This window comes from Daucus carota, chromosome 4 (genome assembly GCF_001625215.2).
Source record: "Daucus carota subsp. sativus chromosome 4, DH1 v3.0, whole genome shotgun sequence".
Lineage (NCBI taxonomy): Eukaryota > Viridiplantae > Streptophyta > Magnoliopsida > Apiales > Apiaceae > Daucus > Daucus carota.
This window is the reverse complement of record NC_030384.2, coordinates 11,918,759-11,945,209: the sequence shown is the minus strand read 5'-3', so window position 1 is coordinate 11,945,209 and position 26,451 is coordinate 11,918,759. Positions and strand designations below refer to the sequence as shown.

Below are 26,451 nucleotides of genomic sequence, written 5' to 3'. Positions count from 1 at the left end.
GAGAAAGAGAGAAATTGAGAAAAAGCTCGATTATGAACAATAATCCAAAGAGAAGAATCAAGAACAATGGCGTCGCTGAGGTTTAGAGAGAGAAAGTTAACGAGAGAGCTGAAATCATGGAGTCATGAGAGAGAAACTAAAATCAGTTGTGACAATTAATTAAACAAAAACTTTGTTTTTTTATATTTTTTATATTTTTATTATTTGAATGGTTGTGATTGAAAGTACATTATATTCAATGCATGGACAAGATTAGTTCTTAGTTTTTATTTTAAAAAGGGTTTCTATTTGATCCTTGGCCTATATATATATATATATATAGGCTTATGATCAAATAGAAACCTCCTTTAAAATAAAAACTAGGAACTAATCATGTCCATCTATAATTTATAACCTACTTTCAATCACAGCCGTTCAAATATTAAAAATTAAAAAATATAAAAAACAAAAATTTTGCCCGGTTAATAATCATAATCACAATTTGTTTCTCTCTCTTATGTTTATCCATTCTCTCTCGAACGACTCTTTCTCTCTCTAACAGAGCCGTGCTTCGCTCTGTACAAAATCGAGCTGCAACATCTTTTCGGAAACTTCTCTCTATAATCGAGCTGCAGCATCGCGTGTTTTCTTCGTAATTGAGCTTTCTCAGCCGGCTTTTTCTCTGGATTTCTTATACAGGCCTCTAATCTTGTTGAAGTTTGCTCAATTCCGTTCGAAGCAGTGTTTTTGAAGCTTGCTGATTTCCATTCGAAGAATCTTGTTTTGTTGAAGATAATTTTTTCGGACTTAACTAAAATTAGTGATAATTAAGGTAAAGACTTCAATTTATGAAGATTTATTTTTTATGTTGTTGATATTCCTTTGATTTCAGTGGATTATACAATTGTTAATTGTATACTGGTGTTGATTTGATTATACAATTGTTAATTGTATATTGTTGTTGATTTGATTGATGTATGTTAATATTTTGAAATTGCTTGATTGTTGCTGAAATTAATAGATTATTTAGGTGTTAGTTTGTTATTCAGTTTATGTTTTTGTTGAAAGGACATCATACTTTTTATATTAATAGCACTCTGTGTGTTAGTTGCTGGTTTGGTGTAATGCCAATGTAGCATGGTGCAGGAGGCCTCCACTATGCTATGGTTTGGTGTAGAAGCAAAATAAACTTCAATCTATTAAATCTGATTGAAAATATCACTGTATTCTTTGTTGCGTAAGAATAGAATTGTCAAGTAAAGCACGAGTAATAAATGAACCTAAGTACTATACTTATCACAAATCAAGATGACTAGCTATTTGCCTGAAATTTATGGCCTTAGAAGTTAAGATTATGTTCAAATCTTGTGTAAATTCTCAAATGAGTGCCTTTTTGAATGTTATTTGCTTTATTAAAGCCAATCCTAAAGAACGTGATTCGCTGTAGTATAAGCGCTCCTTGAAAAACTCTGCTAAGTAACCAAATAGTTTGAAATTTCTTTATATGCGTCTCTGTTTAGAACTATGTGTTACCGACTTATTGGCTTTTATTGATTTGTTTACAATTTTTCCAATTATTTTTGGTTTTATATTGTATTCCATTTTATTGGCTTTTATTGGCTCTCCTCTCAAGTATGAGGTCTATGTTGACAAAATCGATATGTCATTGATAGGATTTGTGGGATTGCCAGTGTTCAATACACTAGATACTCATGTCATTGTAGTAATTGTCCCGTTGTTATTTATGACTAGATTTGTGCTCCTAGTGGTGCCTATGTTGTGTTTCTAGGCCTCAGAAAATTGGTAATGGGACTTGTATAGCTTTCATTGTATAGAGATCGATTAAAAATGTTTAAAGTGAATACTTTTTGATTTTTGGATGATTGGTTGCATCATGTGCATGCCACTGTAGTGATAGTAAATTCGTAAAGGCTGTCTTTAAGTAGGATTAATTGTTATAAGAATGTTGATTGTGTTATATAATATAGTAAATGTGCTTTGTTTGAAACCAATATTTAAAGTAGGTAATCTTGTATTAAGGCTCAATGTGCCGTAGACAGTGTGTTATGTATTGTAGTTGGATTTCTGGTAAAAAATTTGTGGTATTGTTTAGTTATTTTAGTGATGCACTCAGTAGATATTAGTGATACCTTCAATATATTCTAGTGATGTCCTAGTTACATATTAGTTAATTTACCATTATATGTTTGTTATTGTGGTTTTTAATATTTTTTATATTTATTCAGGTATAATATGGTTTTTGCACCTTTCACTTGTGTTGACAAACATGATAGATGTGTCACATTTGCGGCTTGTTTGTTATCGAAAGAAGATGTTCCTCATTATAACCGGGCTTTTAAACATTTTGTCAAAGCCATGGGACGAAATCCAGTTGTCTTTATAACTGATCAGTGTCCTACAATGAAAGTCTCTGTGCCGGCTTCTTTTTGTGGTGAAAATAATATGGTTGCTAGCAAGCATTGCCTTTGTATGTGGCATATTATGAAAAAGTTCCATGTTAAGGTAGATTTGTGAAGATTTGTTTCTAGATTTTTAAATCTTTGTAGTATACATTTGTATTTACGTATTTTTTTTTATATTTATGCAGCTTGGTAATTGTTTGTGTACGGAGACGGACTTTATGGGAAAAAAATGAAAACTTACATATGGTCTTCAAATTTGGAGAAGGCATTGACAAAAACAAATAAAAGAATTCGAAGATGTAAAAAATGCTTTCACTCTGCAACCACTCATGACTCGAGAACTTGTCCAAAGAAGAAGAAGGGAGGAGGAGAAACTGTAGTGTCGAACAACTTGTGAAATTGTTTTTATTTTCTTTTTAAAAAGTACATTTGGATTGGATGTTATAATGTTTTGTACATATGAATTTTATATATGTGAGGCGTAGTATACATATTTTAGTGTATTAGAACTGATACAGTTTTTGATTTGAAAATATATTTTGAATATATAAATAGAATTTGAAAGTGTAGCATTAAAAAATGATTTGAGCTGTATTTTTTAGTGATAGAGATAATGTATTTTAGTGGTGTATCACGTTCATTTTAGTGATATGTAATGTCCTTTTTAGTGATATAAGCATATTTTAGTGGTATATCTGTATAATAATGGAATATCATAAGACCAAAATGAGTCAACTAGAAAACAAAAGTAACAAAGTCAAAGTAATATTGCATTTCAAATATCATCAAATTTAATTGTTCCAAATACTTGTCTAAAATAAGCAGATACATATTAAAGCAATCAAGCCATGTAATCAATAATTTCTAGTATCTAAAACCAGATGCTAATGTGTCAAATAGATTGCAAAACCAATATAGTATGTCAAGCATAGTGAGTAATTTGAACAGAAGTAGTCTATTGATCTTTTTCTTGACTATTTTGCGATAGTCCTTCTTGAGAATTGACTCTTGCTACTTCATGGAATGAACTTATGAGGTTCTCTGCAAAAGTCACCTTCTTTCCGGACTTTGATTTGTCACGCTTTGAAAACTTCTCTGACTTTTCTAGATAGGAAGACATTGATAATATTGTTTTTTTCTGCCGTCTCGTACAAAGTTGTAGCTTCTGTGGTTTGTCATGGCATACTTAAAAAAATCGGCTTTAATTTGCGGACTCTCTTTGACAAAGAAACATTTCCTTTCTCACTTAAATAATTGCAAACGTGAGAATGCTGTTAAAAAAAACAATTTATTAGAATAATGAGAAAGAACACCTGTAATAATAAAATTAAATAGTTTAGTACAATACCTAAACTATTTAACATTGATTATAATAAGAAATTATACTATTTAACATTGATTATAATAAGAGTTTATACTATAGCAGTTCTGTTTTACATTTATGTATAAAGTGTAAATGGTGATATACCTAATATATATTAGTGATATATGTAATATATTTTAGTGATAGGGGAAGTATATTCTAGTGATATCCAAGAAACAGGGCAACTAGATTGACTAATTTTTATTGTAATTTAACTAACAAGGAATTAAACAAATATATAATTTACTATGTATTTCTATGGTTTAGTGATAAGTGAATTATATTCTAGTGATATCTAAGATTACAGGGCATATTACAGGGCTACTAGCTTGACTAAATAACAATTAAACAAAGAAACAGAGAGTCCTTTTCTAATCAACATTTTAAGTTTCTAATCCCATTAACAGTTTAAGTTTAAGTCATGTATATATGTCAACACCCATGTACACAAAAATACACAAATATATCTAGCCTGCACACTAGACAATGCACATGATCTCTAAAGGAAAAAGATTTCAGATGCGTTCAGATGCCTGGAATATAAAGGGAACATTACTTGTCATGTGCTACCTTTCTAACTGAATACACATTTATATAACTAATTTTAACTGCCAACTCTTATTTTAGTTAGACGTTTAAATAGTGAATTCACCTATTTTAGTTAACAGTATATATAAATTAGTTTATTAAGCTCTAGCTAGTTGCTACGCGCTTCAGAGAATTCAAGGTTATAGTCTAAACTACTGACCGCGAGCAATCCTTGTGAACATGCCTGGCTAACTAAATGTAATACTTAGAAACATGCTTCGTTGATAAAAATTCACTAAACTAACAATATCAAAATATCAAGCTAAAGTATATAGACAACCTCGCAGAGAGTTAATTGTCCTGAACATTAAACTAATAATAACAATATCAAAATATCACTAATCTACAAATCACGATAATCACAATCTCACTAATCTACTTATCATGATCATCACAATAGCAGAGAATCACAAAATCACAATATCACCACTGTACTAAACAAACATAGTAAACTTAGAAACACAACAAATTAACTACTAATCTCCACAAACAGAGAATGTTATAAACTCAACAAGAAGATGTAAATTGCAACAAAATTACTAATAACTCATAAGTCACAAATAACGAAACAAAATCTTATAATATCACTTATACATTCACAACATCTTAGAAACTCAACAAATTAACTAAATAAAACTGATATTAGTAGTATTCTCCACAAACAAACAAATAATTAACAGATTATTCAAGAAAATCAACTCATAAACAGAAGTAAAAACTATAAATCACAAATCATAAAAAAATAATAAGAAAACCCTAATTTAACATATCTCCTCTAGTTTTATCCATATTTAAGTAGATTTCACTGTGAAAAAATCTAAATAATAGCTGTTATGAAACAACATTAGTAGTTTAATGTTAGTTTTTACAGTAAAAGAGCATAGAACCCTTGAAATTCAAAAAAAAAAAAAAAAGAAAGCATGCACTAACTATACGAGATGATTAAGATGATTTAAGCTCCAATTACTACTAATTCATGAACGCACCTATTTGCTCTGTGATTGAAGACTCGAATTTAATGAAGCAGCTATGTGAATGAAGCTCCGTGTAGTAGTGTGATTTTGGCTTGTAAAATCTCCAGAAAAGCTGTAAAATCATTAATTAGAGCCGGAATGCTGGTGAGAATTTGAAGAAACCGCCATTAAATCGTACCTGTAGCTCGCGTAGCTAGGTGCTCGATGAACAGTAGGTCGTGTGTATATCGTGTGTATATTATGCAGCGCGTGTGGGAGAGACAGTAGTAATTAGTTTTTGTTGAATGGGCTGGGATGGGCTAGGTTTTTAGTGGACTATGGTTAGAATTATATGGGCTGGGCTACAGTTTTTAGTTTTTATTTTATGTTAGTTTCTATTAGAGTAGTACTCTATATATATATATATATATATGTATGTATATATATATAGGCAAGTGATCAAATACAAACCAACTTAACACAAATTAAAAACCCAGTTTCCGAACCACTATTTATAACTACAGGAATGACTAATTTATACTACATTAATCATTGTTTTATACAGTATATAAACAACGATTTTTGTTATTCAAAATTGAGAAAATTTACTTACCTAAACTATTGGTAATCGATTATAAATGATCAACTTAGTCGTTGGAAGGTTCTTGTCGGTAAGAATTCGTAAGAGAAGGAGTATGATGATGGTAAGTAGTCGCTAGTTTTGATAAGTTAAGATGAAAATTGTATGTGATTATTGCAGATGGTAGGCGATGGTGGCAAGTCATAGAAACAGCCGATAAGTATGCGGAGCTTCCACCAATTTCTCTATTGTTAGTCAACTGATAGTAACAAATAAATGAACTTCTTCCAACGACATACTATATACATGACAGTTATTATGAGACTACATAGACATACTCTGACTATGACTATGAGAAAGTTATTATGCATATAAATCCTAATATATGCATCATGGATCACATTTGCCATCAGATAATACTCAAGTCAAGGTGTTCCAGTGACCATGATCAAGGACTAATGATAGAAAGTTAGTTGCACATCACAAAAATCAGCCTATGCCAAACAAAATATTAGTGGCATTCTCTAAATAGAGTCAACGCAGTTAGTCAGTTAGCTTACTTTTATGTTACATTACTAGCGTTTGTATATAAACACTGCAGTAAACTATTTGTAACAACTACTCCCTCTGTCCCAGTCAATTATATATGATTCTTTTTCATTGCTCGACACGTATTTCAAGACTCTTATAAAACATAGTTCTACAACTTATTTTTAAAATTTCTTTTTTTTTTGTATAAAAATATAAATGTTGTATTTTTATACAAAAAGAAAATATCTTAAAAATAAGTTGTCGAACTATATTTTATTAAAGCATTAAAATCTGCGCCCCCGTCCCCCAGTGTATACTATTGAACGGGACGGAGGGAGTAAGCAAATATGAATGATAGCTTTCTCTTCAAGATTCAGGTATTCTCTCTACATTTCTCTCTCTAATTTCATAATATCTTTTTATACGAAAGTCTATACATTTTCCTCAAACTCAACACACCCAACCATTAAATATACATAGTACTCGAAAGTGTATTACTGTATCCTCCAAGGCCCGTACGAGGTTACAACATGACAGGGGATGTGAATTGCAAACTTGACATCCAGTCAATTAATCCCTTGTTCACAAGTTCTGGCACTTCATCATGGGGACAATGTCCAGCCTGGAGGTTAACGATGGATGTTTTTGGGTAGAACTCTTTAATGCTGATAGCCTTGGCAGGACCTACCCAAGGGTCCAGGTCACCCCAAAGCAATAATAATGGGCAAGATAGGTTACCTAAGACGCTGTCAAGTGTGTACTTTCTTTGATTTGACATGAACCTTGTCATCAATCTGTAGAGTGTGGACATGATGCTACGATTAGAGCTGGAAATTAAAAAGTTAAAAAAGTTATATTTAGATCATTAATTCGTTGCGCTTCAATTAAGGTCACTGATTACTTCTAAAAATAAGATATTTCACATCGATAACAAGAGAGAACTTTAAGCTATGCCAACCTGCAGAAATTTCTATAAATTTAAGCTTCAAAGCAACAAAGATGGTTTATACCACCAATCATCATACCTGTAATAGACTTCTCCTGCATTTGGGTCTGTTGCTGGTTGTAATATAGACTCCACAAGATAGTCATCCACGTTAGTGGTATTCTTATATACCTAAAACATGTAACACACGAGGTTGTTACTCTAAAGAGCAGTACAAGGCAGGAAGAGACCTTGCAGGACCATAGAAATGACTAGTCATGAAAAGGTACATATTGCGTATATCCATATATGCTACATACAGAAAATAGGGACAATAATGACCCTTCAATAGCATTAAACGTGAAAAGTTCATCTTGTTTTAAAATTTAGTTAATAAGTTCATCTTGTTTCCATGGTTGTCACGTCGATAAGTCGAGTCGAGTCGATAGAGATCCAGCTTATCGACTAGTCGACTAGTCGTAGACTAGTCGCTGACTAGTCGAAAAGTTAATTAATAATTAATTAAATAATATATACTAATATATACATTATATACGTGGTTTCTTATAACTAGTCATATGTATATCAATCACAAAATAGATATGTTAGTTACAAACATATTTTTTCCCCCTTTCATGTATACACATTAACACACTACACACCTTAAATGTACCAATATATAAGCAGATTATACTACATGTATATTCAGTTTTAATCAACTTATGCATACATAAACACATATCCACACAAAGATCTATAAACTTAGATTAACATGTTGATTATTGCTGATATTTAGCAGTTTCATAGAATTTATTTGTTTTCATTTTAATTTTTGATTGAATTTTACACTTGTCGGCCGACTAGTCGACCAAGTCGACCGACTAGTCGATAAGTCGATCAATTAGTCGACCAAGTCGACCGACTAGTCGACAATTCGCAAGTCGACCTCTCCAGTCGATTTTCTAAACCCGACTAGTCGACTAGTCGTCGACTAGTCGCGACTAGTCGAGCGCCGTGACAACAATGCTTGTTTCTGAATTTGATTAATATCATATAACAGCTACAGAAAGTATGTCATTTGATTCAGATCTATTCATCTGACATTGTACAAGGTATGAAGGGGAAACTATTTGTATATTATAACAAAATTTTAAAAATTTACATGATCTGGGTATCCAGATAATGTCACCAACAAAATGTGAGGAAATTCTATAGAATAAAACAGAAAAATTTAAATACTTCTGTCATTGCAAAACTTTGATCATTTATTTTACCAATCTCAAAATAAGAAAAAATTAGAGAACAAAATGCAAAATTTTCTTAACTAAATTCTTAACTTACACTTTTTAGAACGGATTCGATACGAGCAGGTTGCTTGGCTTGCCAAAATAAAAATCCAAGAACTACGCGTTGAAATATATCCTTCACTGGTGCTAGGACGGTACTTCCGAAGGATAACTCCGTGGGTTCAACGGTCTCATCAATAGGATTCCCAAACTGTCCTGCAGAGTTCAGCAATGCAACTCCCACGATTTGTTCTGGCAATGCCTCTGCTGTCAATAAAGCAGTGAATCCTCCAAGACTGAAAATTTAACCAGTTTTCAAAATGACCATCAGTGAGCTCACTAAATTTTTAAGCAATTTTGTTCTTTCAAGCAGTTTTCCAGGAAGTCCACTGAATCCACAAAATTAAAATACACACCGGATACTAACTTTTAGTACAGAACAGCATAATAAAAGTGAACAGAAACCTGTGTTTGGCACGATCATAATAAGCATAGAAATCTAACGAACAAAGGCCATGTTTGTTTGAAAGAGCTACAATCCCATACAACTACATTGTTTTCTTCGAATTCATGGGCTTGTATTGCAATCACCTTTTTGATTCATTTATGTGGATTATAATATTTTCTCTCACAATATATTTTAATACCATTGAAATGAACTAAAACAGTGATCAAAATAAATTCATGGGATTAAAAACCTTTCCATTTGAGATAAGGTAATAATCTAGGGATTATAATCCTTCAAAGAAACATGTCCAAAGAATAAGTATTTATTGCTTGGTCACGATGTTCAAAAACCTATTAACGGGATTAATTGGTAGAAAGAGGGATTTCAATTAAGACGAATCGGGTGAAAAACAAATTTCTGAAAAGTTGGGTGAGATGGGTAATAATAGGTTGAAATGGTTATAAATCGAAATTGATCGGTCAATAATTAGTCAAAGTTAACACTTTTTCAAAAAATTGAAAAATTAATTAGAAAAATTAATTATCAGTACATATGACCCTAAATACTAAGTATAGTTAATTATCATTATTATCTATAACAATAATTTATTATTATTCATAAAATTAAAATGCCTCCACTTACACACTCGGATTAATCCCCAACTAACCGATTAACTGCTATAAAGTGTCTTCACCGACTAACCCCTATTATCTGCTATTAGAGCACCGGTTTTGAACAATGGGACTTGCTGCTTAATATAATTATAATGCAATCAGACCAATTTTTGCTTTGCAAATGCAGACCAGTTGTGTAAGGATGCTGCATACATGTGTTCTAGCTATAGTTAACATTCAAAGGAACTATATTCATGAACTTTCATGATATATTTGATCTTAATACCTAGCTAGAGAATGTGATTTCTTATGAACATCAATTGTGGTATATTAAACTTACTACTTTCATGCTTGGAATATAATAATCAATGATTCCAGATTATTAGTAGGAGTTTACCTGTTTCCGACTACAACTGCTGGTTCTTTCACTATCACTTTCAAGAAATCCACGATCTCATCCCTCCAGATCAATGCATCATAGTCTACAAGTGCCTTCTCACTCCAGCCAAATCCTAGCAAATCTATAGCGTAAACCTTGTATCTTTTAGATAATTCAGGTATGTTGTACCTATGAAAAGAACAATAGGATCATTACAAAAGTTGGAGGACCATGCTCCAAAATATCTGTAGTTTAGAATTAACTGCCTCAACATCAAGGCAATTTTCGAATTAAGCAGTGTTCATGGTTCGGTGTGCAGTTGTACTCTTTCTGCAATTAAGTACACAAAACCTAAATACGGCAGAGTACAGAATATCTTTCTGAACAACCAGAAACTATTGGGCTCTAAAAAACCAAGCTCGAGATAATTGTCAATATTAGGAAAGCATAGCCCAACTAGGAAGCACAGACTCTTTAATTTGGCTGGCTGGCATATGTGTGTCATACTGTCCATGTGGCATGCAAACGGGAGTTGAATTGCCTATGAAACGGCTTTGCAAGCGAGCAACTCGGCCCACCTAACAAACTGCCCAAATAACCTGTTGTCAACCTAATGGTACAACCACTTTCTCATATCTCAGATCTCGTCTCCTAACTCCTGTTCCTCCTTATATAACTTCCGTTCCTTCATATATGAAAGTACAGATACATCTTTGAATTGAAGTTTACACTATTATGAACGATATAGTTGACATGTACAAATATATTTTTTTTGCCAAGTCCCCTATCCCGTCTCACCATATCACCGTCGCCAATCTGAGTCTGTGCTTCCTAGAAGACCAATCATAGAATCTGTTGCACAGTTTAAGGATAATAAGTAATAGACAAACCTCCAATGATATGCAGACGCACCAAAACCATGGATAAGAACGATTGGAAATCCTTCACCTTGTTCTACGTAATGTATTTTGTGACCTCGCCAATTCCAAAAATTGTAACCTTCTGGTTTGAATGGCAATCTCTCCAATCCTATAAGATAAACATTCAGAGAGTTCTTAAAAAAATAGAATTTCTATAAAAATAAATTTGCAAGAACATGATTTCTTCAAATATATATAGGGAGATGCTCAAATACAAACCACTTTTAGCCTAAAAACCTAAAAACTAGTTTTAAAATGATCAAATATCTCCTCATAATTTTTAAAACTAACAATATGCAACCCCTAGTTTTGTCATCAAGTTTCCAAAACTTACACTTTCTACCCAAATGCCACGTCAGCAATGGGACCCCACCAGGCGCCACGTCACCTGCCACGTCAGTAATGGGGTCCACCCATGCCGCCTCGTCCCACCCAGACTGCCATGTCAACTGCCACGTTCACAAGTGCTGACGTGGCCGCCACGTCAGTAGTGGGTCCCCCGGGAATTAAAAAAATTAAAAATAAAAATATGAAGTGAAGTGCAGTTAGCAATTATGGAGTGCTCATAGCAAAATTGGGAGTGTACTTAGTGGTTTTAGGTTTTTAGGCTAATTTGGTTTATATTGGAGTAAGACCCTATTTATATATATGATGTATTTAGTGAAGAAATACATTTTGCAATATTTTAATAAAAAAACCTATATGGTCTCCACGGTCTCCGATGAAAGGCGGTCTCCATAAGAATTTTTGTCATTTCGGGTCAAGTTCTATAGAGCACAATAAAACATTGGAGTATTTGACTACCAGTTATAATTTTTTAGTTTAATCATAAGTAATATCTTTGATTATAAATTAATATATGATTTATCATTTATGAAAAGTCTTAAACTTAATTATAAATTAATTATTAATATCTTTCAACTTTAACAAGCATTAAGTTTATTGTTCAGCTTATGAGTTATATTGTTGAACATAGTGCCCTACGATTTATAAAAGTAATTGTTTTATGTTTTGATAAAATTTATGTTGTGGAACATAATCTGTAGGTTCTCGAATGTTTACAAATATTGTAGAACAAAAAAAATTAAATTTAAATGACTAGATTATATTTTATCCAAAATTGTACTTCAATACTCCAACTACTCCATAGAACATGACCCTAAAGAACGATCTTCAGAGAAAAAACAAAAAAGAACATCATAATAATACATCATTTTTCATAAAAAAAAAATTATTGACTCACATTAGAATCACAAAATCTAATATCAACTAAGCTTAACATATCCAATCTAATATCGAAAGTTATCCAAATTATTAAAATTAAATGTTGTCGAATCTTGTATAAATACATGCAGAAACTTAAATATATTTTTAAGTGTACTTTTATTCGTATTGAAAGGTTATTAGCTTAAAATTACGATATAATCAAATTTTAGATCGGAAACTAAAGTGTTACTCATTGTTCCTTCTCTCCCTTTAAAGGTTTGTCATTTACTTTGGTAAAAACTACCAAATCTACTTATATATATAGTACCCCAACACGTTCGTGTCAAGCCTCCCTCCTGAGCAAATAAATTACCTAGCTCCGAACCCGAGCCTAACTCCGAACCTAACTCCTCCTCATACATATAAAAAAATATTATTAATGAGACTCGAACCCAAGCCCTCTTCATTACAATTACACCACTGAAACCACTTAAGCTACACATACAATTAATTTTTTTATTCAAAAGCATTAAACTCATACATTAAAACTGTTGTATTTATATTTTTTTCAATATCTTATCTATTTGAGATAAGTTATTATTTCAGGTAAACCTCATATGTTTTTTACATGATAGATTAATATCCATAAATTAATTACTTACGTAATAAATTTAAATTTGAAAAAGAGTTTGAGCAATTGGGCTCGAGCCATGTTTCAGACTTCAAAAAATGGATATAATTCATATTTGAATAAAATTGGACGAATTCAAATCTAACTTAATACTTTAAACGGGTACCGATACAATATTAGAGAAATTTAAGCCATGAATGTGAGAAATAAGCACAAAAACTAAGATTTCGGTGAGCATATTTGAAAGGAAAAATTGATGGACTTTCAACATGTACTATGTCATATTTTTTTTTTAATTACAAAAGGTGACTTATAAAAAAATTACAATATTTTGAAGAACATGAAATAAGATAACTGGAAAAATATTTTTATTTAGATTACTTTTTATTTTAAACTTATGAATTCAGATTTCGACGTGTAACCAAATCTTTTCAAAAACAAATTATAGATATAAGAATAGTGACAAAGACATCAAATTTGGTGTTAGAAAATATGTCTAAATGATGTGATTTTGGTGATATATGAATTTGAAATATTATAACTTGTGATATAAAGGTGAATTTAGAGAAATTCTATGTTATCAAAAGTCAACCAAATAATAATAAAACGTGTTTACGAGACCTACTAAAAAGAATTGAGTTATAAATTTTATTTGCTTAAAATAAAATAACACAGAGAAATAAGTTATATAAATATTAAAGTATTAAAACTATAATTTTAATATGCCATACATCAATGTACAACATACGAGTTAAATAAAATGATTCAAAGTATAATTAAATTAATTATTCATTCACAAATTAAACTTATAAATATAATTAATTCTGGAATGGATAATCCGACGCGATAAGATGAAAACTAATATCTGATTAGACGGGAATAGAACAAGAATAGTTTTCCATAATCCAGAATATCGAACACCTGATTTGATCTTTAACAATTGAACATGATATGCTACATTGCTCACCCCTAAGAAATAAGAGTATCAAAATATTTAAAAATGTGAGTTTGCACAAAGCTAAAAAAGTAACTATACGACTAATTAAACTAAATATTTCTTATTTTTATGAACTCCATGGTGCCTAACTGACATCTACTCTATTTTTGCTATTTGAGATCTGGTTTATAAAGATGACATGAAAAATATTAAAAGTCTTAGTCAACAAGCTCAGAAAACTAATGATAAAAAATTAATATTTTATAACAAGACAATATTATAACACGCGGTATCAAAGTAATAATCATCTAATATTTTAAATTAACAAAAAAAATATATAAGGCATTGAAGTACTATATAATTGGAAAATTAAAAGGGTAAGCCACATCAAACGTGTCGGAATTTTTCGGGTACAATTATAAGGTTAGTAGTTCAATTAATGCTTTTATAATAAAGTAAGGTAGGTCTTTTACATATGTTTCAATTATTATTTATACAAAGTGTGTGCAACATATAATAAAAAAAAATGTGTTGATGGTCTGTCCATCATATATCACTTAACTATTACACAAACGTATGCTCAAAAAAAGATAAATAAATATAAAACAACGCGGACCACACATCTTCATCTAATCATGATTGAGGATATCGTAATTCACATATCAAGAACAAGTTTTCATATTTGATGGAATAATTTAATAATTTTCAGTAATAAATTACAGATCTTTTTAATGAGGTATAATATATTTAAATTCTAAAAGTTTCAGTATTAATTTCGAATATAATTTTGAACATGTAGATAATATGGTAGTGGCCTCTATATCCTAACGAATTTGAATATAGAAAAATCAGTTCAAATGTTGTTTTTGATCCATAATTTTTTTTTAAATATAGTACATATTATTACTATCAATGCTATTAGATTGCAAATGTTACATTTCATATTTACATATTCTGTTAAAAAATAAGACGTAATAGTTATGCTCGAAATAATATGATGACACACGAATAGTATTTAAAACACAACAAAAACTAGAGTCCCGTGCCTCGCACGGGCTTTTATGCTAGTATAAAGTAAAATCCAAACCAATGCTTTTAAGAAGATGGAGATATTTGTGCAGATGGACCTCGGGGTCTAGTGGGCGGCTGGGGTCTAGTATTGGCTATTCAGCTTGTCTAGGGCTCCACTAGGGCCTCTCCGGAGCCTTAGTGACGCTATTGGGCCACTAGGTGGATTAAGTGGGGTTCAGAGTGGATATCGGGTATGTGATATCATGTAGAGGATAGAGGATGGTGATAGCATCTATGGGGTTGGGTGATCATACATACATACATACATACATACATACATACATATATATATATATATATATATATATATATATATATATATATATATATATATATATATATATATATGCTCATGATCAAATAGAAACCAAACTTAAATTAAAAACTAGAAACCACTACTTAAACTCTTATAATTACAAAAGGCACTCAACTAAAACAAATCATCTGCCAACGCCACGCACTTGCAATTAGTAAAACACACACCTGCACTTAGTAAACCCAGTTGTCTCACCAACTTTCACAGCCCACTATCTCCTGTGATACCTCCTATGATTTGAGCTAAAACCCACCACCGTTGCCACCTGTCGATCCATCTCTAACCTTGATGCGCCATCATCTTCACCAGCCCCACCCTTCATATTCTTCGTGATCACATCTTCCTTTCCCGCCGTCACCACCTCCGTTCATTCCCCGTCATCATCACCTCCATCTTTTATTTCCCCTCCCCCAATCTTTTTTGACGACCTCTCTCTTAATGTCTTAAATGACTAAAGTTCAGTCGTGGATTTTAGTGTTGTTTAAGCTTTGATATAGTTATAGAATTCAATGATACTACTATACATTTCAGTGATATCAACTGTACATTTTAGTGATATTCGTTGTAAAAATTAGTGATATTCGTTATAGTCTTCAGAACTTGAATGAAAACTTCCAGATCTATTCTTGCTTGTTGATTCTGGTGGTGGTGGCGGTGGAGGAGATGGAAGCGGTGGACATGGAGGGGGCAGGGCATGGAGGATGCGGGGGTGGGGTTGAGATGGCGGAGTTGGAGGTGGAGGTGGAGGTATGACAGAGGTAAGGGCTGAGATAGCACGTGGAGGTGAGTGGTGGTGGTAGAAGTCGAGTCGGAGGTGGTGGCAGAGATTGAGATGAAGTTGGTGGAAGAGGTGGGGTGACTGTTAACATAGTTATAAAAATTGATGATTTATGTTGTACAAATTAGTAATATTCGCTTTACAAATTAGTGATATTCGCTTTATAAATTAGTGATATTGATGAACTCCAGAGCAGAAACTCACATATGTTGTGTTTCAAAATGAAAATCACCTGTAAACGAGAATATCAGACTTCAAAACAGAAAATATTTGCTCAAAACACCAATAACACACTGTAATTACATCTTAAAATCAAAGAAGATGAAGAATGGAGAGAAAGTGGGTTTGCGGTCAGTGCGCTCTAATGGTTTTGTATGTATAGGCGTATGTATCAGTTGTAACGGGGGCAGTTTTAGTTTAAAGTAGTGGGCTAGGTTTAATTGGGTGGGCTGGGGCCGTGGTTTTTAGTTTTTATTTTAAAATGGTTTATAGTTGAACATGACTCTATATATATATAGGCTCATGATCAAATAGAAACTACTCTTAAAATAAAAACTAGAAACCAATACAAGTTAGTGATATTCTCAGTACAATTTAGTGATATTCTCTTTTGGATTTAGTGATATGTGTTGCAGAAATTAGTGAAAACTTGCAGAAACTGCCCAGAATTTCTAGCAATATTCAGATCTGTTCACGTTTTCGATTGAGATGGTGGTGGAGATGGTGGAGGTGAAGGTGGAGATGAAGGAAGGATGATTGTAGCGGAGGTCTGGGCGGCTTGAAGTAGGGGGTTGGAGCATTGCCGGAATAGTGACGGCTCCGCCGCGTTTTGAAGTTAAGCCGAGGTGGAGAAAGAAGTATGAACGGGGGATGAAGGAGGTTAAAGTAACGACCAAGATAGGGCTGATGAAGATGGAGGTGGAGATGGTGCTGTTAGAGAAATAATGGAGGTGGAGATGGAGGTGGTGGTTATGGAGGGGGCGGGCGGCATAGAGGTGGTGGTGGTTATGGAGGAGGCGATGACGGAGGTGGTGGCAATGGCGGATGTGGAGGTGGGGTTGGTGAAGATGGAGGTGGAGATGGGGTTGTTTAAGAATTTAGTGGTATTTGCTTTAAGATTTAGTGATATTTCAGCTTGGTTTTTAGTTTCTAGAATAAGGAGGTTTCTATTGGAGTAAGACTCTATATATATATATATATATACAGTGACGGAGGGAGTGGGTCCAGAGGGGGTCCTGGCCCCTCCGAAATTTTTTATTATTTTTTTTGCTAATATAATATTAGAAAAATGCTCCATTCACAAAATTAGATACAAAATTAATGATGTGTGTTAATTTTTGATTGTAATGAGTCCCTATACACTATATTACTTGTATTTATCAATATATATATATAAAGGAGGATGCAGGGCGTCTCTAGAATTGTTCGATTCAGTCTTCTGATTTTTCTTAAATTTCGGATAGAAAATATAATTATAATTCGAAAAATCAGGTTTCATACAATTCTAAAGATAATACAATTCTTTTATTATTGGATTCTAAAGGTAATACTCTAGAATCTAGAAAAAGAATCCGTAACGAATACAATTCGTTTTCTTATTTAGGACTCATGGTAATACAATTCTTATTTTTTATTTATACATTTATATACAAATTATTAAAGAAGTACGATTCTTATTCCATAAATTATAAAATTTATAGTTTTATCTTATTATTAAATTTGAAAAAATTACAGCTTTATTTTTTTATTAATATAAAGGAGGATGCAGGACGGTGAAGTGGCGTCTCTAGGATTATTCGATTCAGTCTTATAATTTTCTTATATTCAAAAGTTATATTTAAAATAACAATCATAGAAAAAATACACTTAAAAGAATACAATATAATTATAACTTAAATAATCAGATTCAAAGATTCCAAAAGTTAATACAATTCTTGTCTTTTTGGATTCTAAAGGTAATACAATTTAAAACTTGGTTGAATTCACATTTTCAAGACATTTATTAGGGGTATTTCACCATTTTCAAAACATTAATTACATGTATTCAAGAAAAAAGTTTATAATTGTTCCTTGGTATGTGTGTTTTTTTCAAAACGGACATGTAAAAGGGGACGGAGGGAGTATCTTTTTACTCTTTCTGTCGTGTCTATAGGTCTCTCTAATTGCAACTCGTGTACCTATTTTTCTCTCAAGTCTCCATCCTCCTTGATGGCTTGATAATTAGCTGATTAAATTTTCATAATGAAAGGTCTGAAGAGGGTTTAAGTTTTCTCATAAAAATCTAAAAAAATGGACTTTTATCACCAATGCTACTCCCTCCGTCCCATTTTAGTTGTCACATTTCTATTTTTGTTGGTCAAATTTACTAACTTTTGACCAAAGATTATAAGTCACTCTTTCATCATTTTAAAAAACTAAAAATTACATATTAAAGAAGATTAAAAATTATTTCCAATGACATATTTTTCTTATTTTTTCAATTGATAAAATATTAGTAAATTTCAGTCAAACTTTGGTCAATTTGACCGGCACAATACCAAATGTGACAACTAAAATGAGACGGGGTAATACAAAATCTAATACATGATATTTTGAATTTAAATAGTATTTATATTCCGGCCCCGTAAAAGGATCTTCCTGCCTCGGTCACTGTGTGTGTCTATATATGCAAAGAATAGAAACTGGTTAACAGATACCTTGATGAGGTTGAGCAATTAAAGAAGAGGGCATGGCAGAAGCTCCAGTAACAAGAAGTCCCCTCAAAGAAAACCCCCTCCTGTTCACTTGGCATTTGCTTCCTTAGAAAATGAAAACAATAAAATTATGAAACAGAATAACGTATATTTCAACGCCGATTACGAAGACTTACTGAATGTGTGAAACGTAGGAGGCGAAGAAAGCGTGTTGGGGCTCAACAACAAGTGGCTTGTGAGAGCGCATGAATACAACATCTTCCAATCTAAACCCCCAACCAACCTTGGTAGATTTGGTTCGGATAAACAGCTTTAAACTAATTTAAATTCCAGCTTTAAACCAATTTACACGTCTGGACCAAACTTTTTCTAAGCTGTGGAGCTTCTCCAGCCGAACAACTTATGCCCCAGGATCCGATAATAGTCTATTTATATTTACCAAGCCTGTTGTATTTTTGGCTGCAATTTTACTACTATGTCCCTCTACAACTATGGTATCTACGCTATCTTGCCACTGGACTTGGCTCCAAATCCAATAATCTCTAGCTTATAACTCGTGCAATGCACGGGCGGTTATAATATTTGTTATTTTATCGTATATATTTTAACTTAAACTAATATTATTGTGAAAATGAAATTATGATAGAATAATATGATTAGATAAATATTTTTATTTAAAAGCTGATAAATTTTTAATAGTTAAGTTCTTCATATGGCTAATTAAAATTTAGGTCGAACATATATATATTTACTGAGAATGTCAAAATATGTTTTTTTTTCATGTTATAATTTAAGGAGATCTATAAAATCAAATATAAATCAACCAATCAATCTTTTAATATTTGGTTATTGATAATTAATAATAGAGTATGGAACATATTATAAGTTAAAAAGACACGTAAAACTAAATACCGACTAATCATACTTACCTAATTTTTAATGTTTTGGTTTAATAGATGATAAAAAATATATTATGACATGTTATAAATTAAAGAGGTTCACCGAACTGGACTCACCGACCGACTAACTCAACTTTTCATGTTTCAGCTTTAACAGTATTATAGTATATTATAGATTTATAATATTAATTTTAAAGTGAGGCCATTAGAGTATTTAAAAATAATGTTAATGTATTTTGGTTGAAAAATATCAGAGGTTATTTATTAATAATTATGTATAATAATAATATATTTTTATATATATGTGGCCCGTGTTAATTGTAAAAGATCCATTTTTTTAGTTAGCAAATCTAAAAAAGTAATGCATTTTAGTTAAAAAGATTATTACTATGTTGCTCGATGTTATTTTAAATGATGGAGTTAGTTAGAAAGAATAATTGGTTATATAGATAGGCCCTAATTAAAAAGAATAATTAGTTATATAGTTTAAAGGCATATGTTTAGCCTATTTGTATTTAAAGAGCTACAACTCAACTCATATAAGAAAGCTCAGTAAATAGCAAGTCATCGGAATCCGTGCTAAGAACGTCAAATGATTTATCGGAATTTTATGTCAGAAAAATTCCAAGATGCTGTTGCAGTCCACTGAGAGAAGTTCTTTAATATGTTCAAGTCTCAGTGCACAAATAATCTTTTGTGGCACGTCCAGGAGTTCAAAAGGTATGAAGTTTCTATACTTTATTTATTCAGATGATTCCAATTTATGAAGAAGAACTTACAAGACGAAGACTCGACGAACAAGCCACAGCTTAATTGTTTTAATGATGAAGAATATTTTATTCTGCTAGATACAGATGAACCATACAGTACATTTGTGTGTCAGCTACAAGGATTAAATATTCTACGTCAAACAAAGGTGGTAGTTCAATTGATTGACAATTCAAGATGAAGATATTAAAGTTTCAAAAAAGACAGAAGCTTTGTTAAAGAAGGAAAGTGATTAAATATTAAATAGATTATATATATTCACTTCTAATACAATTATATTAGTAGTATATTTTATTTAGTAAATTGATTCACTCTTGAATTAATTTATTTAATGAATATACTCAACTAATTTAATTAAGTGGATTTATATTCTATTTATTATTTACTAAACAAATCACTTTAAAGCTTTCTACATCTAGTTAGACAAAGAAATGCTTTGTCTAGCTCCTTTAAAGACACTCCAAGACATTGAAAAGCTTTGTCCTACCTTGTTATTAAAGCACATGGTCAAGACAACTCTTTTCTTTGCAAAGACAAGGTAGCACACACCAAGTACAAGACAACCATGTCTTTCCACATGCTTTCACATGCCATAATCGAGTGGTACCAATCAAGGAAGATTCCTTGTCCTTTTGATTGATTATATGTGTTGTCATGATTGGTGACAACTAGCCTTGTCTTTCTTTTTGTTGTCTTGCCCTTCTTTACTCTTGTCTTACCCTTACTTGTTTTGTCATGGCAAAGCTACTAATTTGTCATACCTTGTTTATGCTTTGTCATGTCTTGCCTTTAGTTGTCTTACCTTTAGTTGTCTTAGTAGTTCAATTGGTTTTGCCTATAAATATGGCCACCATTCTTCATTTGAAAGTGTTCACTCACTTTTACAAACACAAGCACTTGTAAAAGCTTTCAAGTTTGCTAAAACTTGCTATTGTTACATCCACAGTTTTACTGTGCTTTGTTACCGGTTGTTTTAATCACTAATCTAGAATATACTATGTCGAATTTATTCTACGAACATTAGTGGACATTAAAACTGAACAAATTTAATTATATAAAGACTTCAAACATTGTTATATTAATTAATTAAAATCTGATTAAAAATTATATTCCAATCAGATTTACTTCCACGATTATTTTGTGACGATTGTATTCAACCCCCCCTTCTACAGTCGCTTCCGGACCTAACAATTGGCATTAATGCGGTTAATACGAATATATCGTGTTAGATCCTATACACACTCTGAAACGTCCAAATAATATTTTATTCGAATTAATTTTATTCCAAAAATTAATTTTAATTTAATATTTTTTTTTCAATTTCTATATCTCATCCAAACACTATACACTTTCAAATCTTCAAAATGAGTACACAAAAGATTAGTAGCATTAAAATCCCACCGTTCAGCAAAGAACACTTTGGCCTATGGAAGAGATATATGTTATTATTCCTTCGAACTGCCAATAGATTATATATTGGGATATTGAACAAGGGTGTTACTACTCCAACGAATGTCATATTATCACACGAAGTTGATGGCGTGATAATTCCTCATAAAACTGTTCCAAAAAACCCCTCTGAGTATACTGATGAAGAAAATGAGCAAATGAATTTAGATGATGCTCTACAACTGATATTAGTTGAATCTCTAGACACTGTCATGTACAATGATGTTGTGAACTGTACAAATGCAAAGCAAATCTAGGATACACTAGAGATCATCAACGAAGGCTCAAAAGAGGTTAGGGAAAAAAAGAAAGAAATACTAATGGCTCAGTATGAACAGTTTGGTTCCAATCCCGGAGAAGGGATTTCAGAAGTGTTTATAAGATTTAATAACTTGATTAATAATCTAAATCTGAACGGGAAATATTATGACAACAAAGAAATGGATCTGAAATTTCTCTTAACACTTCCTGAACATCTGGAACACAGAATCACTGCAATTAGGGAAAGCAGAGATCTACATGAGATATCTCTAGAGAAACTTTACGGGGTTTTAAAAACGTATGAACTTGAACAAGTTCAGACTAAGCAGAGATATGGATGGGGTAAAACACTTGGGAACTCGAGAGCTTTAATTGTTGAAACACCTCAACTGGAAGAAAAGAAGGATGTTGTTGTTCCTTCCAAAACCACTCAGGAATTTGTTGTGCCTGAGATGGATCATACTGTTTCTTCTAGTGGTGATGATGAGTTCTACACAATGGAAGAATTGGAACAATTAGAAGATCAATCTCTATCACTGTTTGCCAAGAAGTTTGGAAACATGAGATTCAGGAAGAACCCTTCTTACAAATACAAACCCTTTGCTAACAAGTTTCAAAAGGGAGCTTTTTCATCTTCTTCCAACAAAGGAGGATACAAGACTGGAATGGTTGATCGAAGTAATTTTAAATGTTTCAACTGTGGTGAACCTGGACACTTTGCAACTGAGTGCAAGCAGCCCAAGGTTCAAGGAAAGAGAAAAGATTCCTATGTTGAGCTGAAGCAGAAGTATGATGCCTTAGTGAGAAAGCATCAGAGTACTTCTGGAAGTCAAAGCTTCAAGCGCAAATCATATCTAGCAGAAGGGAAAAGCTGGGATGATACAGATAGTGATGAAGAGGAGCAGCTTGGAAATGTTGCTTTCATGGCTAGATCTGGATCATCTTCACCTCCTCATGCTGTAAGCTCTCTGGTAGATCCTACATGCCCTAAACTTTTTATGCAGTTGGGATTAGATAGAGATGATGCTATTAAAAAGTTGAAAGCTGCCATTCTTAAGAATAATGCTTTAGTCTTAGAAATTCATGAGTATAAAATGAATGAGATGAAAGTATTAAAGCCTAAAATTGAAAAACTGACTATGGATTTAGAACATCAATTTGCTAAAGTCAGAGTTTTAGAAAAGAGTGAAACTACTTTAAAACTTCAAGTAGAAGAAGATAGAATTAGGTGTAAAGCCTTTAAGGATGCCTCCACTTTAGTCAAAGAGATAAATGATCAACGGGAGATTAACAGAACTGTTGGAATAGGTTATGACTATAACAAATCTATAGGCAAGGCTAGTAACATTACTCCCTTTAAGAAGTGTGCTGAGGAAATAGGGATACCTTTTGTTTCGAAAGATTCCCCTCAACCACTGTTTAAATCCTCAGAAGCTGAACCCCTGTTAGAGACACCTATTGTCATTAACTATGAACTCAAACAGGAAGACCTTAAACGGAAAAGGAGTAATGAGAAGAGAGATGAGATCCTGACATCACTGAAACCAATAAAAGTGAAAGGCAATGTTAGGTTGCCTAATGCTGGTTTAGGTGTCAACTCAGAAAGAACAAAATTCAACAAGCCTAATAATTTTGTGAATAGTAAGAACATAGACAATAGATGTCATTCTACTGAGAACTTTAAATCTGTCAACCAAGTGAGAGTAGAATCTATTGATGTTCCTACTGTTGTGAATGATATTCCTATTGTCCATGTTTTTGATGCATGTCATAAATATTGTGGTGTTGATAATTGTATGCTTTGTGCTTTCAATACCATGTCTGCTTATTTTAGAAATTTGCATGCTAAAAATGAAAACACATCCCCAAGACAACACACAAACTGCAAGCATGCTAGGGCAAAGACTGCTAGTCCTCCTCGTGTTAGGAAGAAGACTTATGTTCCAAAGCCTAAAATGAAAGTTTACAAGGTTGTTGTTAAGGAAATACGTTCAGTCAAGTCAGAATCGAATGTCAGTCCAAAAGCCTCTGTTGTCTTACCAGATAGAAATCGATTCTTTAAGTATGCTGGACCCAATCAAGTGTGGGTCCAAAAGACTGTTTAATCAGTTGTCTTGTGCAGGGTGCCAGAGGAATTGTACGAGTTGTTTGGGTGCTTGACAGTGGAGCGTCAAGGCACATGACTGACATGAATTCCCTACTGACAGAAGTAAGAGAGGCAACTAGCCCTTCAGTTACTTTTGCTGACAATAGCAAAGGTCAAACTGTAGGATATGGAAAGTACAAAGTTGGAAAGATCATCATAGAAGAGATTGCTATAGTTGAAGGACTTGAACATAATCTCCTCAGTATCAGTCAGTTCTGTGACAAGAGATACTCTGTTCATTTTGAAAAGGAGACATGTACAATCAAACATATCAAGAATGAGCGTCCTTCACTATTTGGCATAAAGAAAGGTGACATCTACGTAGCTGACTTATCTTCCAGACCAGGAAATGCAATACAGTGTTTTTATGCAAAGGCATCTGCTGAAGATAGTTGGTTATGGCATAAGAAGCTCTCACATCTCAACTTTAAAACTATGAACTCTCTGGTCAAGAGAGATCTAGTGAGAGGCTTACCTTCCCTGGAATTTACAACTGATGATCTCTGTGAAGCTTGTCAGAAAGGAAAAGCAAAGAGAGCATCTCACAAAAGCAAGACCATCAATAGCATCACTGATCCAATGTAGCTATTGCATATGGATTTGTTTGGCCCAGTGAATGTTATGTCAATTGATGGAGGAAGATATGCTTTGGTTATTGTGGATGACTTCTCAAAATTTACTTGGGTTTACTTCCTACCTTCCAAGGATGAAACTCCGCTGACAGTAATTGATCATATCAAGAAAGTTGAATTAGAAAAGGGTGTTCCTGTAAAAGCTATAAGGTCAGATAATGGTACGGAGTTCAAGAATCAAACTTTAGTCAACTATTACTCTGAGAAAGGAATTAACAAACAGTACTCAGCACCAAGGACTCCTCAACAGAATGGAGTCGTCGAAAGAAAGAATCGTACATTGATTGAAGCTGCAAGGACAATGATTGCTGAAGCAAAGCTTCCTCTGTAATTTTGGGCTGAAGCTGTGAGCACTGCCTGTTACACCCAAAATCGAACTTTGATCAATAAGGATCACATGAAAATTCCATTTCAGCTGTTTAACAACAAGAAACCACATGTCAAACATCTTCATGTCTTTGGAGCTAAATGCTATGTTCTCAAGGATAGAGAAGAGCATTTGAACAAATTTGAACCAAAGGCGTATGAAGCCATCTTTGTTGGTTACATCAATACAGCTTATAAAGTTTTTGTGATTGACACTCTGTCAGTGAAAGTTAGTGTCAATATAACATTTGATGACACTAAACTGCCAAGTCTACAATCTGCTGATTCATCTGAGTCTCTGAAGTTTGACAACTATCCAGATGATGATATGCCACCTGAGGTTGCAATAGGAGACGACAACAATGATGGTGATGATCCAGGCAATGGTGGAGGAAATGGTGGAAACACTGGATATTCCACTGATGCTAGTGGTGGATCATCAAGTCATCCTGGCAGCAACTCAGGGGGAGCTGATGGATCAACTAGTCACACATTTCAGCATAATGACAATACTGTTGAATCATCAAGATCACATCTTCCAAGGGAAAGGATCTGGAGCAGAGATCATCCTTTTGATTTAATTATTGGTGATCCTAATGTTGGTGTAAAGACTAGAAGTGCTACGTCTAATTAATGTTTATTTTCTAGTTTTCTATCTCAATTAGAACCAAAGAATATAGATGAAGCACTTGCTGATCCTGATTGGGTTTTTGCCATGCAAGAAGAGCTCAATCAATTTGAGAGACAAGAAGTCTGGGCCCTGGTTCCAAGGCCTAAGAGTAAGTCTATAATTGGAACTAGATGGGTCTAGCGGAACAAGTTAGATGGTGATGGCACTGTTGTGAGAAACAAAGCCAGACTGGTTGCAAAAGGTTATTCCCAAGAAGAAGGAATTGATTACGATGAAACCTATGCTCCAATTGCTCGTCTTGAAGCCATCAGAATATTTCTTGCATTTGCTGCACACTCCAACTTCAAGGTTTATCAAATGGATGTGAAAAGTGCATTTCTGAATGGAAAGCTTGAAGAAGAAGTATATCTTGAACAGCCTCCTGGCTTTGAAAATCCAGAATTTGCTGACTTTGTCTACTTCTTATTCAAAGTTGTCTATGGCCTCAAGCAGTCACCAAGAACCTGGTATGACACCCTCTCTGAGTTTTTAATTGAAAACAATTTCACTATAGGTGTCATAGACAAAACTCTCTTCTACAAATTGCATAATAATAATATGATATTTGTTCAAATATATGTTGATGATATTATATTTGGTTCTACTAACGATGACTTGTGCAAGAGATTTGCTAAGTTA

General features: G+C 32.9%; 1 protein-coding gene and 1 long non-coding RNA gene across 3 annotated transcripts; one reads left to right on the top strand and one right to left on the bottom strand.

Annotated features, from left to right (window-relative positions):
• Window positions 1–357: 357 nt before the first annotated feature.
• LOC135152387 (uncharacterized) lies at window positions 358–2,959 on the top strand. The gene is made up of 3 exons (XR_010291478.1): window positions 358–811; window positions 2,226–2,502; window positions 2,588–2,959. It is a non-coding gene; the product is annotated as an uncharacterized LOC135152387 (long non-coding RNA).
• Window positions 2,960–6,755: 3,796 nt separating this feature from the next.
• On the bottom strand, window positions 6,756–19,038 carry LOC108219052 (pheophytinase, chloroplastic). Of its 2 annotated transcripts, none has more exons than XM_017392300.2 (7): window positions 18,798–19,038; window positions 18,625–18,726; window positions 10,960–11,098; window positions 10,088–10,258; window positions 8,684–8,924; window positions 7,443–7,534; window positions 6,756–7,244 (listed from the first exon to the last, which is right to left on the bottom strand). In XM_017392300.2, exons 1-7 carry the CDS (start codon window positions 18,877–18,879, stop codon window positions 6,941–6,943), a joined length of 1,131 nt encoding a protein of 376 aa, XP_017247789.1. In that variant the 5' UTR covers window positions 18,880–19,038; the 3' UTR covers window positions 6,756–6,940. The 2 variants fall into 2 exon arrangements, with proteins under 2 accessions (XP_017247789.1, XP_017247790.1); XM_017392301.2 differs by having other exon boundaries at window positions 6,756–7,211; window positions 18,798–19,037.
• Between the last annotated feature and the right edge of the window lie 7,413 nt (window positions 19,039–26,451).

Bases quoted from the DNA above. Each gene is read 5' to 3' on its own strand.
- LOC108219052 (XM_017392300.2), bottom strand. From the start codon at position 18,879: ATGTTGTATTCATGCGCTCTCACAAGCCACTTGTTGTTGAGCCCCAAC. The intron at 18,727-18,797 runs GTAAGTCTTCGT...TCATTTTCTAAG, and splicing joins TCCTACGTTTCACACATTCA to GAAGCAAATGCCAAGTGAAC. The intron at 8,925-10,087 runs GTAAACTCCTAC...TTAAATTTTCAG, and splicing joins GCAGTTGTAGTCGGAAACAG to TCTTGGAGGATTCACTGCTT.